Source organism: Accipiter gentilis, chromosome 23 (genome assembly GCF_929443795.1).
Source record: "Accipiter gentilis chromosome 23, bAccGen1.1, whole genome shotgun sequence".
NCBI classification, from domain to species: domain Eukaryota; kingdom Metazoa; phylum Chordata; class Aves; order Accipitriformes; family Accipitridae; genus Astur; species Astur gentilis.
The window spans coordinates 2,484,127-2,501,462 of NC_064902.1; the positions used below are offsets into that span (position 1 = coordinate 2,484,127).

At 45.6% G+C, this 17,336-nt stretch overlaps 2 protein-coding genes and 1 long non-coding RNA gene across 7 annotated transcripts in view; 1 reads left to right on the forward strand and 2 right to left on the reverse strand.

The window, feature by feature from the left end:
* Positions 1–2,403: 2,403 nt before the first annotated feature.
* CNBP (CCHC-type zinc finger nucleic acid binding protein) lies at positions 2,404–11,884 on the reverse strand. Of its 4 annotated transcripts, none has more exons than XM_049826501.1 (5): positions 11,741–11,884; positions 5,105–5,224; positions 4,728–4,823; positions 4,341–4,542; positions 2,404–3,396 (listed from the first exon to the last, which is right to left on the reverse strand). In XM_049826501.1, exons 2-5 carry the CDS (start codon positions 5,205–5,207, stop codon positions 3,279–3,281), a joined length of 519 nt encoding a protein of 172 aa, XP_049682458.1. In that variant the 5' UTR covers positions 5,208–5,224; positions 11,741–11,884; the 3' UTR covers positions 2,404–3,278. The 4 variants fall into 4 exon arrangements, with proteins under 4 accessions (XP_049682458.1, XP_049682460.1, XP_049682459.1 ...); XM_049826503.1 differs by having other exon boundaries at positions 4,728–4,820; positions 11,741–11,883; XM_049826502.1 differs by having other exon boundaries at positions 4,341–4,539; positions 11,741–11,882.
* Positions 7,178–11,772, forward strand: LOC126049895 (basic proline-rich protein-like). Its single transcript, XM_049827023.1, has 3 exons — positions 7,178–7,182; positions 10,786–10,898; positions 11,054–11,772. The coding sequence occupies exons 1-3, from the start codon at positions 7,178–7,180 to the stop codon at positions 11,770–11,772; spliced, it is 837 nt and encodes a 278-aa protein (XP_049682980.1).
* Positions 11,885–14,507: 2,623 nt separating the features above from the next.
* The window catches only part of LOC126049786 (uncharacterized), a 39,447-nt gene continuing 36,618 nt past the window's right edge, over positions 14,508–17,336 (reverse strand). Inside the window, exons 4-6 of one of the 2 annotated variants that reach the window (XR_007509305.1) lie at positions 15,850–15,917; positions 14,872–15,012; positions 14,508–14,646 (exon numbers count right to left, since the gene is read on the reverse strand). This is a non-coding gene — a long non-coding RNA (uncharacterized LOC126049786). Of the gene's footprint in view, positions 14,647–14,871; positions 15,013–15,849; positions 15,918–16,839; positions 17,098–17,336 lie in introns of those variants that run through there. The other variant, XR_007509304.1, reaches the window with a different exon arrangement.

Below are 17,336 nucleotides of genomic sequence, written 5' to 3' on the forward strand. Positions count from 1 at the left end.
ATTTCTCAGAGGACAATACTACTTTTCAGACTCACAAAAATTATTCAGCGATAACAGTGAGGCACCGGAGGAGCACTAGGAAGCAGTAGCCACAGGATCTCCATAACCAAGCTTAATTCCCAGGTCCTACAGGAATGGAAAAGTAATTATGGCTGTCACCAGCACTGCAGGTCCTTGATGCAGCATTTTTTTAGCTACAGGTTAAGTCCCAAAGACTTTCAGCTCTTTGTAATCACAGAGCTTCGAGCTTTATTACTGCTTAACTAAGATAACTATATGTAAAGATTCTGTCAATTCATACTCAACTACCACAAGGCTGAACAAGAATATGCTACAATTAGGCCATCTCTACTACCCCAAGACAACCCACTCATCTCAAGCGTGGATTTTATGAGGGTTTTGGCAACCGCGTTTAAGACTCAAAAATACATTTGTGCTCCCACAGCAGCTATTTAAAAAATACCTAAACAACAAACCCAAAACCGTCGCTCCCGCCCCAACTCAGGCAAGAACCTCTTCCTCACCCCTCAGTTCCACCAGGGCTGAAAGGCTTTGTTCTTCAGCGAGTAGGTTGGCCAAGAGGCATCCTGCCAAAGAATCGCAACCAACTGTGACAGCAGTGACCATCTCATTTTGGCTTTATACTCTGTAGAACCTGCCTTCTACATCTGTATGTCACACTGACCAGGCAGCAGCAAGTACTCGGGATTTTTTCCTGCTTACGCAAAGCAGTACAAGAACATTCCCTCTTTTAAGTGCTTCAAATAAAGAGACTTCTCCCAGCAGCCTGCTTCCTTTCATCTCCGCAGCAGGACCAACTCAGCCTTTCTAAAACCTGCTCAGGTCGACTGCTGCTAGCCAACCGATCTGGGCTCCAGTCACCTTGTACTTTGTATTCTTACCAAGAATCTTCCTTTTTCTCCCTGAACTACGGCTCAACATTTTTGCACAGGCTTTGAACATCAAACCCAGGTTGAACACTTTAGTTCTTTATAGATCTTTATTTCATTAAACATTATGGAACTCTGAATTGCTATGGCAGCCCACTGCAAAACAGCAGTAACCTGATCAGACTTCAGCTGACATGACACAGCAGCTACGACTGTCACAATTTTCTTGGACGCACATATTTTAGGTATCAGATTTCCTCAAACAACAGGAAGATTGTATCAGGCGATATGCCTGCTTTTACGGTTTCAAGCAGTCCCGGGGAAGACCCCTCATTGGGATCTTCTAGTTCACCAACTGAGGAGTTCTGACCACTCTTCTGTAAGCCTCGCCTATTTGCTATAGTCTGCTGAAAGCCACAGCCTTAAGTTCGTTTCTGAAGACCACAACCTTCAGGGGCATTATTGCATGACTGTGTCACACTTAACAGCCTTGCTTCCAAAATAACTGCAAATGTTAACGTGATACTTAACTGGTTAATTATAACACAGATCTAGAAGACAAGGCATAGTGCCAATTCTGTTTTACTCCAGCATAGCTGCAGACTACCAGTCTGGTACTTCTCTCTGAAGAGATCCACACACAACCATCCCAACATCACAGGTCATTTTTTCACCACTATAGCATACATAGCCTATGAAAAAACACTCTGGGACTTAAAAGTAAGGAAAGCCTTTCGTTTGTGTGTGAAGATGCAAACACAAGCTGACTACTACACTACCCCTCATCATAACCAGACAGATTCCATCTGATCTGTTCGAGCTCCTGCAGACAGCCCCAAGCTCAGGAGGCACACCAGCAGGAGCTGCCCTCAGCTGCCTTTGACACCAGGTGTTCAAGGCACACCTTCGACACCTGCACCACAGGTGAAGCACTGATCAGTCAGGAACACCTGCCCTTGCTTTTCTTGCACATCAAGATGACTTTATTCACTTACAGAGCAGATATGCTCAAGACCCACTCTCAGGCACCTCCCTTTTCATCTGTGTAACTTCCTGACTGGTTACTAGCCCTTAGTCAATCAGCAGAACAATGTATGGGAATGGGAAGCGCCTGTCATACTAGATGTTTTTTATGTGATAGTTCTTCGCATAACATCTGTGAAGGCTGAAGTACTGCTAACAGACCATTAAACTACTCTGGATTTGGAACTTGCTGTACCTTCAACAACTTCTGTGCCTCCTTCTGTGATTTTTAAAGAAAAGCTTTAACTGCATCAGCATAAATGAAACAAACCCACCGAGACCACACACTCCATTCACATGAACATACGCAGATACACAACGGTCTGGAAGGACTGCATACTTCATGTATTTACAGTTTGATGCTACTGGATGGAAACTTAAGACAGTACAAAAGAAAAGTCCAAACTAAACTTTTTACACCTCCACATACCCCTTTTTAATATGTTATTTTGCACTGTGTACATGAAAACCAAAAATAAACAAAAGGAACTTTAGCCAAACTCCCCTTCCTCCTCCAGCTTTATTGATAGTTTAAAATTACATTTTCTATGTTCTAGGACTTCAATTGCTTTTACCATCTTACTTTAAAAACTGATTACAAGCAAATGAAACTCAGTTGTCTAAGTGATATAGTATACAAAAATAACATCTTGATTTCTGTGAAAATGCATTTATTTGCAACTCCTGAATAGCTCCAAATTGTATATGCTATGAGCACGGATGTCTGGGTTTCAGATTTACTTTGAAATATTTATTCAAAAGCTTCCCCTTACGTTCTGTATCTCCAACGTGAACATTCATTGACTGAATTATTGTTACTTTTAAGTTTATTCCTGATTTCTCTCTCTCTCTCTCTCATGGCCATTAACAGGCATGTGCATCTTGTTTGTTTACTCCCACTCAGCTATATGCTCTAGGTAGGGCCCGATACAGATATTACTTGGTGTTAACAGCTACTGAGGTCAGACAATCCAAGGCCATTGTAATAAAATTAAAGTTATGAGGAAGTTTAGACACTTCCAGAATTTCTTTCCTCCTGCATAGGATCACTTCCATGTAACCCAGAGAGGGTTTGCTGGTCTGACTCAACTCTTCCCACTCATCAATCCCTATTCACCAGTGGCACGGAAAGGGGGTTCTTTAACAAAGCATTATACATAACACCTCTACCAAACTAAACATAAACATTTTTGTAGTTAAATGCAGAAAGTTGATTTTTCCACCCCTTTCCTCCTTTTACACGGCAAGTAAAGCTCACTGGCCTGGGAGTAGCCTCTATCTGCCAACCTTTGGCCAGTGAAGAGGATTCAGAGAAAAATAATACAACCATCAATCAGAAAAAGGAGGGGCGACAAAGGAAAATAATTAGGCTGTAGCTTCAATTGTGCATTCCCGTGCAAGGTGCCCTGACTCGCCGCAGCGATAGCAGTTGACTTCACTGGTCTTGCTGCAGTTGATGGCTACATGGCCAGTTTCACCACACCTGGAAAAAGCAAATGATTTTATCAGAACCATCCAGAATAGTTACTCAGAAAAGCAATCCTATTCTGTCAAGTACATGATCTACTTAAATTTCATGCAACAATGAATTCCACATCCAAGACTTCTGCTTCAATGTTCCAGAGTTCTTTGACATGAGGCAATTTTCTGTCTTCACCAGAGCCAGGAACTGTCCTCCAAAGGATCAACTCACATTAATCACTGTATATGCCAAAACCACCACACATCAAATAGCAAAGTGGTATGTTTGGGTTTGTTTTTTTTTTTTTTACTGTCAGGTTTTGCCTGCTCCAATGCGTCTTGCCTACAGTTTAACCTTGTTTTGAAAGTAGTTAGTTTTAACTCAAGTGCACCGTGTTTTCCCTCTCCTTCCTCCACAGAAGGGAATCTTGGTGGGGGTGAAGAAAACCGCTCAGGAACATGCTGTTTCTGGTATAGGCCTGCATTCAAAAACTAGACAACATCTTGAAGCTGGTGTTTAAAACTGATCTAACATCCCCTGTACGTTTGCAGTTCCTATAACAAAGGCATCTTAAGCATATTCCTGCTGGATGTGCCAGTCAACCCATTTGTAGAGCTGGAGTTTGTCAGTTCCAGCTTAAGACACAGGGTTCCCAACTCTAATTTAAGTTTGTGCTACAGGCAAGTACTTCGCATCACCTTCTGCAAAAAGATACAGCCCTTTCTCCTGTACAGCTTAAGTGATTTAACATCTGCATTGTTCTGGCCACCTAGAGATGCACATCACTGAATCTATAACTTGACTTTGCTAACAGGTGTTTAAGTCTCAGTTTTGCACAACAGTAGGTAAGTGTTTAAGAAAAACTACCTGGTCAAAGTTTCAGCTTCATTTCCTAATCAAAATTAAATACAGAATGCATCTATCACTTAAGCTACATTTTGCAGTTGCCTCTTGTCAGTTCTTACCTATAGCATTTCACTTTGGTGCAGTCTTTTTGAATGTGTCCAAACTCTCCACAAGAATAGCACTTCTGCTCATCTGCATGGTCACAGTCACGAGCCAGATGGCCAGGTTTGCCACAGTTGTAGCAGCACTGCTCTCTCTCCCTCTTCGGCTCCTTGCAGTCCTTCGCAATATGGCCACCTCTACCGCAGTTATAGCAGGCTTCCACAATAAGAAAAACACACCAAACAAGACTATAAAACCTTGGTAGAGTGAGACATAGCATGCTTCTAACGAAGGACATGCACAGCCTGTTTCCAGTGAATTATGATCAGTGTACTGTATCCTTCTCTTCAACCACAGATCCCTGCTCATATGATTGAAGAGATAGAATATTTAGTGATACTTACCATCCTCCTGAAGATCACAGTCCTTGGCAAGATGGCCAGACTCACCACAGCGGTAACAGATATCCGGAAGAGATGAAGACATGAACTGGAAGCCTGCTTGAAATGGGTAACAGAAGAAAAAAGGCTTCAGGATTAAGTTCAGAATATTCTCCAAGAGTTAATCAAGGACACTGCCAGCTCAATTCACAAGTTAACTTCACTCTCAGATGCCCCTGGCAAAATTCTTATGCAGAGGCAAGAACCAGTGAAATTTATTACCAATTTGTGTCCTAACTTCTTCACTTCAGACTAAGAAAGCCAGTTTCACACATTATACAGAGCAGTCAACCTAGAGATCTTACTATACAAATAAAGTGTAAACCACAGTGATCAATCACCTCTGCCACGGCTTCTCATCCCACGACCACGGCCAATTCCAGTAGGGCACTCCCGAGCCCAGTGGCCGGTACGTCCACACTTGAAGCACTCGTTGCTGCTCATGACTGCAGATTACCTGCCTGAGGAAGACAGACATTTTTAGAACACCTTCCCCTCCCCCAGCCAAAGGCTACATTAAAATAAGAGATTTAGAGGTTTCCCACCCTCCCGGCAAAGGCAACGAAAACCAAGCAGGACTTCTGGCTAACTCAGTACTTTCTTGTAGGATATCCGATCATCGCTATTAAAACGACTGTAGCAGATAAAAGCCTTACTGTTGTTCCCTCTTTCAGTAACACACCTTCTTCCTTATTCCTCAAAGTTATACTCAAAAGCCAGCTAGTTATCTCCACAAATTATTTCTTCCTGGTAGTTGCTACACTTTCTCCTTAAGTGTCTGGCTGGCAGCTACTACATTTATTGACAACTCAAGCTTCATTCTAGAAGCTAATTTTAAGAACAGGCAGTATTAAACCTAAAGCCTTAAAGAGCACATTAGCTTAACTTTTGAAGACTTCAGTTCTTTCATGACCTAAACAGCAGTTAAACTCTGAGGAACAAGAATGACAAACTTCAATATATTAATGTATAGCTCAGGACGCATGCTTCACTCCCAGGTTTACATGGAAGAAAATGTTAAAGGCATCTGACTTCCCTAAAAGACACCAGACACTTGCCAGATATCTAGAAGGCTAACTTGGAAAACATCTTTAGAATGCTAAGGAAACATCAGATAGGCATGCCTGTCCGAGACGGTATAAACCACTTCTTTTGCCCATATTGGGGAATGGAGGTATGCATTTCATTGAGCAGAAAGTCAGCCTGTAACAGGCCACTGACGCAGCAATTAGGATGGGGTAGGTTAAACAGACTGCAGTCATAGTACCACAACTCCCCTAAGCTGTAAAACAGTTACGCAAGACTTCTAGAACTAGAAAAGAACAAGGAAGTTAAACATTTAAATTGGAGTCTTTTTTTAAAGGGTGCTTGAAGACAAGCTTGAAGTACGCTTGTTTAAAAACCCGCATGTCAAGGAGACTTCATCAAAACAAAGCTTGAGTTTAAATACGTCACATGCTCTCTCCCAATTCACTGTTCTTAACCCAACAGAAGTAGAATCATTATCTGGTATGTTCAGTCAGTATACCTGATCCCTCAAGATAATCCTCCTGTAACCCTACAATTTGTTTATGTTACAGAATGTTTCCTTCCCCTCCAAACCACCCAGCATTCCAAATTACCAGGAATGGTCATGAGTTGAGTCTTCAAGAAAGCCACTACAGAAACAGTAAGAACACAGGACCGCAAGAAGGAACCAGAATTAGCATCCTGATATTTAGCTCTTAAATGGAGAGTGTATATCTAAACATGAATTTTTATTTAGAGTTATTTTTAAATTACTCCCATGTTGAACAAGTTCACTGTGGCTTTTTAGCCACTCCTCCCTCAAAACAGTTCCTCTCTCTCCAATCATCATCAGCATAGAAGTGCCCATCCATCCTTCCAACCACAGTAGAAGCCTGGGAATTCAAAGTACAAGAGAGATAAACTTTAGTATGCTACTTCTGTAATCCCACATCTACCTTCCCGCTGGACTAGATGATGGTATTTGCCCTTAAAGTGAGTTCTGCAACAGAAAGATGCAGTAAGATCTTAAACATATGTTAACAAGAATAGAACAACTGGTTGTCTGAGCACTTAGGAGGGATACTTGGATTTTACACATAACCCAGTCTTCTGTGCTTCATCCCAGTCTTTATTAGGACACCCAAGGGTGAAGAGCTGTCTACTATGGTGGCAGCAGCTGGCACTCACTGTGCTATTGTTTATGTCTGTTTTCATAGCAACCATGTTGACTCTGCAGAACAGGAAAAACACAAGCAAAGCCAACTGCAGGAGCTGGGCTCAGGCACAATAGTTGATGCTGCTTTTAATTTCAAGAGGGACAAGATGGGGTTTCTGAATTATATACCAAGATACATTCTTCACTCAACTTCCAACTCTTCTAATCACATTTAAAAAATTATAGAACAATGACGTAAGACCTGTTAAAAAGAGCAAAACAGTATGCCAACAACTGTAACAGAATTGCGGTATGTCTTTACAGGTACTAAAAACTACTAGACTTTTATTCCAAACCACGAACTTGAGATTACAGCACAAAGTGACAGGATTGAATATTGCCAGCAGTTACCCATATGAGGAACCTAATATAACCAGTTAGGTTAACATGTGGTAAAAGACAAATGTTTAATAGGTGAGCTAGACCTGCTTTAGATACACAGTGGAAAAGTTTTTGTACTATGATTAATCTGTCAGCCTGTATCTAGTCTGTCAGTCTGCCAGTCAGGGTCAGGATCTGCATGATGGGACAAAAGCTCACTACTCACTGCCCCAAAGGAATCTGAAAAGAGATGTTTTACAGCTGATTAGAAGTTGCTTCCTTTTTAACTGCTCCTTCAAGAGGAAAACCTGAAGTTTCTTTTTGTCTGGTATATAGCAAATTGGCAAAGTAAGATTATGCAAACTAAGAAATCTAAAGTCAAACAACTGTCTGTGTACAACCATCCTTCAAGACTATTCGAGAAATTAATTTAAAAACCTTTATCTTCAGAGGCCCCTTCCCCCCTCCTCAACTCAGAGATATTTGAAGGATACAGCTGCCATAGAAGCATGACTACAGAGCACACTGCTCCATCTTCAGATACCTTAAGTATATGAAAGTACCAAACAGTTTGCCTGGAATTTCTCTTCACCAGTATTTTAATGTTTAACTTCTGCTTTCTTCCTGTAAAGAATCTAAAACTGAATACAAGTTCACCAGCTATTAGTAGGTGCATGCAGCTGACACTAGTTTTACTTGCCCCACATTCTAAAAAGCCTTACACAGGACAGAACTGCCCACCAGTGTAGACTGTTTTAAAAACCAATATAAGGACTTAGTTTTGAGATAAAGCCATCTGCAACCTTTCAGGAGCAATATCCAGAAAAGGCTGGTCCAAAAGACAAGTCCTTAAATGGATAGCCTCCAAACAGTTTGGACACCATTACATTTTTCAGTTACTTCTAAGAGGAAAAAAAATGACTACAGTAAAAACCACCCAAGTTCAAATTCTCCTCTTAATACTACTTCATTTTGTCATCACAGGCGTTACCCAGCAGTTTCTTTTATCTATCAAGGCCACCTTAACGTAGGCCTTCTGCAAGAAGCCTACTTGTTTAAGTTTGTTTGAAAAGTTTGCACTCAGTCACATCTATCAGTGTTTTCCACAGCTCAAATGGGTTACACAAAGCTTGCCCACCTGCGACTGCTTCCCCCCTCCCCCCAGCTATGCCCTTTACATCCTCGAACTAGATTTCTGCCTCACTGAGACACAAAAAGTAATAATGGAAAACAAATTAGAACTATGGCCTCACCTAGCATTTCCAAGCCAGGTCAAAATTCTGCAATATATACTAAGCCACTGCCTCAGACTAGATTCCAAAACTTCTGAGGAAACACAAGTCTACTTGCCTTAAACATTAGCTTTCTACTAAAGAGAGAAGGCACATCATCTACCTGAACTCCTTCTAGAGAGCTCCAGAACTGTAGTTTGAAGCTGAAATAAATCACCTTGCAGCTATTCAGCAAAACACTATTAAGAATTAAGTTTAGACTTTACTCTGTATGACCATCCTACTGCTAGCTCATGGGCTGAGAACAGCTCAAAGATCCAAGTGAGAGGTGCCACCACAGCAGTTTCCTGGGTCAAATTTGAAGTCTGAGTGCAACTTTAGCACCAAACTTCAAAGTGACAAAGTTTCTTTGTGGTTCTTCTAGTGATAGAAGAACTTTGAAGTTTATTGAATCAAACTTCAAAGTAGAAGATCATGCCATTCTGTGACTTTACAGTTAATACACATTCAAAACTTTTAAAACGGGAGAGGTGCTACCAATTTCCAGTCTTCGCGCACAAGCATCTAGACCTGATAATACAAAGAACTACCACTAAGCTCCACTGTAATGCTCCTTATTTTACAGGTTTTAGCCTAGATGCCTTCCAAGGAAGAAGTTTGTTTTAACAAACAAAGTAAAACTAACTTCAGCTCCTCATCATAGAAAGGAAGCTGAACTTCACCTCTAACATTACTCACTATTTTTCTGCATACTAGCAGTTCCTTAGAGTTCAACAGCCCAATATAACAGGGGCTTTTATATTCTTTATACTTACCAGGTGCTTTTTTTGATCTACAAGTATCACTTCCACTCGGTATTAATAGGACTTCACTCCTTCAATCAAAGGACAGACTAGATAAAAACCACTGCTAAAGCCAGCACACCCAAGAGCTCTTTGGCAAGTCAGCTATATCGAAGAAGCGAACATTGAGAAATAAGCAGTTTCCTTCCAGGTTGTCGGTGACCAACCTATAATACCACATCCAAATTTAAGAAGCCAGCCCAGAGCCAGCCCGAACCTGGCAAAACCCCTATGTAACAGGAAGCATAGCTTTGTTTCCTCTAAGATAAAGAGCTGGAAAGGAAGAAAGGACTGCTAACAAGTGCTAGCATTTAGTTTCAAAAGAGAAATCAAAATATTAAAGAAATGCTACCCCCAAGGAGTTTCTACTTCCCCAGGAGCATGTTTTGAGAATTCTTGAACACAGACCACATGTGAGCGTCACCAAAGCTACTCAGTATTCAGCTGGTTGAATTTCCACATCTGTAACTTGAAAACATGCTACAAAGAATTAGTGATGCTCCTGTCTCTGGCTTTTGTCCTCACTAAAAAAGATACAGAATTAAGTATCCTAACCACCAGGTAACGATAGCCCAATTCTGAAAGGAAGTAGTTTGAAAGGTTAAGAAAAACCGCACAAGTGGAAAGCCAAGCCCTACACTCCATTTGGATCCCCCTCAATACACTTCATGGCCAAGCTGATCCAAGAATGCTGAACATTAACTAAAACTCACTAACTTGGCCCCTACTGAGGGGCCAGAAGCGAGGTCAAAAAGACATGGTGACTTTTGATTAGACTAGTAATTCTTGAATAGCTTTGTTGACACAGATCAGAAGGAGAGCAAAAGTTCATCAAGAAGGTGACTCTGTAGCACTTTCCGCCCATCCATACTAGTTGATACAGAGTGGGGAAAACTATTGATTATGCACCAAACATGCACATTCTTCCACCCTCTCCTTTTGTTTTTTCTTGCTATCTGTGCAAAGTTTTAAACTTGAAGTAAACAATATCAGCAACATGCAAACTTTTTAACATAAAATTCAGTCCAGACGTTAACAAAGTCAGTTCAAAAAAGTGGTAGGTTAAGGCTGTGACTCGCAAGGTTGTTGCACAGCCCCAGTGAACTCATTTAACCTCTTCGCTTTGAAGACAGATGCGGGATTCCTTCTCTAGGCAACTTTGCATTGAGGAAGAAAACATGGACTAGGCAACCCTAGCGCTGCCTGGCAATAGGATCTTACTAAGTGCTGAAAAGAAAATAAACCCCACTATTAAGTCTAGTAATTCCTTATGACAATTCTGGATACAAAATGAGTAACAGTGGTTACTCGAGAACTCTGCCTGGCCAGAACTTAAATAAAAGGCTGCTCCACTAGTCCGTGATCTGTAGATGTCACAGGCTATTCTTCCTATCCATTTATAGGTCACAGTTGGATTTGGAGCAGGCCACCATCGATGCCTGTGGTCGGAGACCAATAGTTGCAACACCTCGACCCTCTTGTCTCCGGCAGAGCCTCACACGTGGGGAGCCACGTGGTGCGCCCGGGCCACGGCCCCGCCAGCCTCCCCACTCAGTCGTGGCACAGAGCAGTTTGGCACAGATTTAGGGAAAAAAAAAAAAAAAAAAAAAGGAAAAAAATAGAACAGAAAGAGAAGAACAAACAATTTTATTTCGGCCACCGTCCACCCAGTCCCCGGTCTCACCAGACCTTCTCCTCCCCAAACTTGCTGCAGCCGCTCACCCACAGGAAAGTTAGTCACACGCCCCAACCCGCGCATTAAGGCCGGGCCGGGCGGTTTCCCCCTCCCCACACCGCCGGCCCGGCCACGTGAAGCGTTACCCCCGACTACCACACCGCCCTCCGCCCCCGCGCTGCGGGCCTCCTCGGCAGGACACGTCGTCGTCGCCGCCGCCGCAGCCGGACGCCGGCCAACAGGCCGAGTACCCGCCACCGGCCCGCGGGCTCGGGCAGGAGACCCGCTCCCGCCCGGCACCCAGCCTGACCGAGCGGACCGGGACAGCCCACCCCCTCCCCGACGCCCCGGCCTCCCTTCCCCCAGCGCAGCGCAGGCTCCCTCAGCGCCTCCCGGAACCCGCCAGCGCCTGACTCACCCGCCGCCACCGCCCGCCCTCGCAGGGCCCCGCTCCCCCCCTCCTCAGCGCTCCCCATCCGCCTCCCTCCCTCGCCCCCCCCCTTCCTCCGGCGGCGGCACCCGGGCCAGAGAATCGCGCCCGAGCCCGGGCGGGCCGCTCGGCGCCACTTTCCCGCGCACTAGGCCGGAGTGCGCCAGCGCCATCATCCCTCCGCGCTCTGCCCTCGCTCCCCGCCCTCGGCCCCGGCGGCCCCCCTCGCCGCCGAGGCCGGCCCGGCAGTTACCTGGCGGACTCCCGACCCCGCTGCGGCAGTAGCCCGCCCGGACGACAGTAGGCCCCGCTCGCTCCGGCTCTGCCCGCCCGCTCCCGGCTCCCTTCTGGCTGCGCCACACGCGGTTTGCACACGGCCCCACGCGCTCTCCCCTCACCCCGCCCCTCCCTACTACTCTGCGCACGGCTCGCTGGAAGCCACCTCTCAGCCAATGGGCGCAAAACGCTTTTCCGGGTGGCCAATCGGAGCCGCGGACGGGGGCGCCCAACCATCGCAGTCGAAAGGTGGGAGGGGCCCGCCTACCGGACCTCACCGCGCCGGGCTGCCTGCTGCGGGGCGGGCGGGGCGAGGGGCGGCAGCGGCGGCGGGGACGCGCTCTCGGGGCGGGCGGCTCGTTCCCCGGGCGCTGCGGGGCGGCGCGGCTCCGGTCAGGCTCTGCGGCACCTCCCTGCCCTTCGCACGGTGACTCACCGCCCAGGCAGCCACGGCTCCGTCCCTGCGCCTCCCCTCCCCCGTCTGCCGGCCGCTCCGGCCAAAGGCGCGGCGAGCTGCGGCGCCCGCCCGACGCCTCACGCCGGAGGGGACGCCGGGGCTGCCCCGGTGATGCAGCAGAAGCCGCCGCGAAACGGCGTGTCAGAGCCCGCCCCCTGCACCCCCCCCCCCCCCGGCTCCGCAGTCCGGGTGGGGAGTCCCGCGGCGGGTCAGACAGGCGGGGCGGTCGCCGCTGTGGGTTTTGCCGCTTGGCGAGAAGCGGCTGGGCCCCGCGCGAAATCGAGGGGATCGGCGGGAGCTGCCGGCCCGCCTCCGCTCCCTGCCCGTCACGGCCCTGCCTGCCCCCGCGCAGCCTCCTCCATCTTAGGCCGAGGAGATGAGCTCGTCCCCCGCTCCTCCTCCCGCCCGGCCGGGCAAGCCGCAGCCTCCGTAGCCGACACCCCGCACGCCGCTGGCCTCGGGCTGGCCCCTCGGTATAACCCGCTTGCATCGGAGCTGCTGCCGCCACCCCCCGTCCCCGAGCAGCCTTCTCCAACCCACCGACGCCGGGGCCGTTCCCAGCCGGAGCTTCCCGCTCCCCGCGCTGCCCTGCGGCGGGCGCTCCCTCCGTCAGGCGGCTGTGCCGCCCGCACCGCGCTAAGGCTCTGGGCACGACCCGGCGGTGCCGGGCGAGCTGCCGGCACAGCCCCGAGGCGCTGCGGCTGGGGGGCTGAGGAGAAGCGGGCAGCGGGCACCTGGGCAGGGGCAGGGCGCCCGCGCTAACCGCCGGGCGGCGGCGGCGGCGGCGGCTTGGCCTCCGCACGCCAACGGCCCGGAGGAGCGGCAGCCATCTTGACAGGCCGGCTTGGCGCCCGTCCTGCCGGTAGCAGCAGGAAATGGTGGACGGGGGCTCGGTCACGGCGCGGTTCGTGGAGTTCGGCTTTTACCGGACTGCCGTGACTTGATTCGCGCCGGTGAGGACGCCAGTTAACAAGGCTTCTGATATTTTGGCGTATTGCAGCCAGCAGGCGCAAGAAGGAAAATGGTTTTTTGAATGACTGGGCAACATTTACTCGCTTAGAATCTGTGTCTTACACAAATCTCACAAATAATATTACTGCTTAGTTTAGTACTCGGCTATGAGGAGGTTTACATCAACCCTGTCCCTTTTGCCTACGAACTTTATAAACGAATTAACAACTACGTATTGCACCCAAACCACTGCTATGTGAATGTCCTCCGGAGTACAATACACCAGCAATATCCACAATTAACTCTGCTCATTTGGTCGTCCTCATCGTTTTGTTTAAAATTCCACCGTTTCAACATTACGTTGAAATGTCTTTCCCTTCCTGTCCGTCGGTTACAAGAGCAAGAAAGTCCCACCGGGCCCTGGGACTTGGGGGTAAAACGCCGGTGCGAGGCTGACGGTGGAGACGCTTTGGATTGACCTTTCCTCCTCAAACTTGTAAACCTAATAGTATAGCACTGTAGTTCGGTTTCTTTTATTAGAATATGAGTAACAATGATTGTCTTTTGCTGGGTGTTGTTAAGTGCAGTTCATTTAAGATGGACTTTATGTGGTTTTATTTGTATTTTCTGTGCTGTATTTGCATGTCTGTGCTGTGTGTCTTATAACCTGCTGTATTCTCTGCAGAACTAAACCAGGCTAGATTGCATCAGCACCGAGGTTCAAAAAGGGGACGAGCCTTTCAGGCCTATCTCTGCCTGTTACGCTATAGTGTCTTACTAAAACTTCTGCCAACTCTCATTCTGGTATTTGTTTTACAGCAATGTAAAAACATCAACATTGCCAACAAGCTTTGAACTCATAATAACATTTCTTCCCATTAATTACTTTTTTTCATCTCGGCTGTCATAGTTCCGTGTAATTTTCACGGCCTTTGGTTGCCTCGGATACATTACAATCCTGTTCACAAGTAGTCATACTTCTAGTTTTAATTCCTACTCTTTTCATGTGATAAAGGGAAGGAAAATAATGTATGTAGCTAAGGAAGTACTCAGAGCTTCTAAATCACGAGTTTGCCTACATCTGCATTAAAAAACCCAGCCAAACAACAGATCCATGTCACTAAGAAAGAATGCAGAGAGAAAATCATATAACCTCTTTTTTTCATCAAATCTTTACTTTTTTTTTTTTAAAGTACCAGAACATGGCTTCTGTATGAGTCTTCGTAACAGGACTTGGGAATTTCAGACTGACAAAACAATTGTAATACAACTTTTATAACTTTTTTCTTGTGTTTTGCTGCTTGTACTTCTGGTACTGTCCATGAGGCTAGGAAACTCAGAGTTTATTCTTGGTGGCAATCTGTAGACTTACTGTCATCAAAAGTTTTTGTGACTGATACAGCCAGTAAATGCCCCTGAACAAACCAAAACTTTATTTGAAGGAACTTCAAACCATATCCTGGACTCTCCCTTAGCTGAAATGGAAATAGGGTGCAACTGAGAGTGAAAATGCATTACTCAAGAAGTGTTAGTGCTGGTGACAAATCAATTAATCATCCTCTGTAAGTATACTGCCTCAAATACAGTTCCAGTGTTCTTACAATAAGGATATTTTTAGCTATGTTTCATTATAATGGATGAAAATTTCCCCCAGCAGATAATAAGAGAGTCTACTAACAGCATTTGGTTTGTGTACTTACCTCAAGAATTAATTTGGCTCGTATCTTAATAAAGCTTGCAATTCTTGTTTTGCAGGTTTCTCTGATATTTAGGCAAAGGATAGTCTTGCAGTTAAAGAGCAAAAGTGAGAGGCATGACATCTGTTCCTGGCTCAGTACTTCCTATAGAAAACAAAGTAGACAGAAAACGAGAGAGAAATACAAAGTCTTTAAATTTCTGATGCGCAAGGAAAAGACAGTTTTATGTCAGTTCCAGACTTCTCATTGTTGTTAGCTCTGCCCCCAAAATCCCAAGCCTCAAGAACAATTTATGAATAACAGTGCTCAAAGGAGCTCACGTACAGCAATAGTTGAAGGTAATCTATTGTTTCAGCAATATATCTTTCCTAACGCAGACAGTTCTTAGAAGGGTTGGATGAAGAGCCAAATCCTTTTAAGACCAAATAAAACAAGAAATCACATTTTGCAACCAATGTTCTTGCATTGTTTTCCTCCGAGTGGTTGGACGTGTGGGTAGAAAACTGTTTCAGTTGCTGGGCAATTGTCATTGCTTCTCAGCCACATATTTTTATTGTTGAAGTAAATCTTACTTCATTTTGTATGTGGGATTTTTCAAAACCAAGGAGACCTAAAATAATCGCTACGGATTGTAAGTATTCAGAAGAGAAACTGCTTTTGGAGTATGGTTTAGTTGAAAACAACTTGTCAGCAGCAGTTTCAGAACAAGTGGTAGCTGTGGCCCATTCCTTCCCCCATCCCCAACCACTCATTTCCCCTGACAGGAGGCCAGAGCAGAGCAGGAATACACACCCATCTTTGCACAGTTCTGCCCCTGAATGCTTTGCCCTAGCCTTCGCAGTAAATTTAATTCCAATGGTATAAGAATAACAAAGGGAGGAAGTATTTGTTTTTAAAGATTGGCAAGTGATGCTATCCCTGTAAGATCAATAGATTGTGACATTCTGTATTACAGTGTTGCCTAAGAGAAGCGTATTTTACCTGGTTTAAGGCCAGGGGGTCAGCAATGTCCACCAAGAATACTTCTGCAAAAAGAGAATCATCTGTTGCTGAAAGAGAGTGAGTCTTTAGTCAGGTCTGTGTATTTATTTCTTTGAAAAAGTCATAATCAACTGGCTGTTGAAAAGAGGCCTGATAAAACACTCAGTGAAATCAGTTGGTGTATTGAGAAAGGGAAGACTGACTCTGGTTAATACTTGTCTGTATAAATGACAGGTCAGGAAGCTTCAGTGGTGATCTTAAGAGACTTTTGAAATATAGAAGTGATAAGCCCCTGGATGATGTAACAGATAACAGGAAAGGTTTGCCTGCTTCTTTTATAAAATATTCATATTTATACTCAATCTTCATGACTGAATTATTTCATAGGCTTATATATGCTTTTTTTTTAAGAGTCTGTCTATGCTAAACTAGCTACATACAGTCTTCTAGGGTAAAATTATTCTGGTTGAAGAGACACAATCATACTGATTCCAGATGCTTAGTTAATTTTGATTTATTGTAATTAGCTGATTAGATTTCAAATAATTACTTATTTAATGTTTTTAATAATACAAGAATGATTAGTTAGCTTATGACTGTTGCACAGATATCCGCATTTAGAGTCGGGCAAAAAGAACTTCCTTCGCTTTCTAAGAAGTCCAGCTACACAATATCCTTCTATTTCTCTAAAGAGAATGAAATCCTTAAACATGTCTGAAAAACTACGATACGCTCTCTAAGTATTTTTTAGAGATAAATGAACATATGCAGCAATGCGTTATTATTTGGCAGGGACCAGTGAGGGCCAGCTGCTCCCTGGGGTGCAAGGAGCCAGGAACCAAACACGACACGGAGGTGGCGGGGTCCAGCCCCACAGCACCCAGGCAGGGCAAGCCCAGGGATGGCAGCTGGGGTCCGGCGGGAGTCCGGATCATCAGACACGCTCGTAACGAGGAGGCAGGTCTGAGGTGATGCCGGGAAGTCAATTTGCAGATCAGGGTCAGGTCCGGTGGCAGTAAACGGAGCGAGATGCAGCCTGGTGACTGGCAGGCACCTCCATGGTGGCAAGGCAGGGCTCAGATGAAGGCAGGAGGACCAGGCGTACGTCAGGGCGGCCCGCGGCTGGGCACAGACGTGGCTGTACCGCAGCTGAATGTGGAGCTGGAGACCAGCACCCCCACAGCGTAGCTCAGGCGGCGGCTGAGATGGGCCCGTGGGCAGGGCCATGGGTGGAAGCGCCGGGAAAAGCTGGTCAAAGCAATTAAAGCGTTAGTACACTCATGGCCCTGACATAATTAAATGTGCTTAGTGACTCTGCCGTGTCTTTAAGGTTTAATGTATTTTTAAGTGAGTTACTCCATTGATTTTTCGCTGATGATACAAATGACTGCATTAGCCAGACAGGTTTTCTAAGTGTGCAACGAAGTTTATAAATTACGTGAAACTGGTTATTCACAATGTCCTGTGGAATAAAAAGCCAGAGCTCA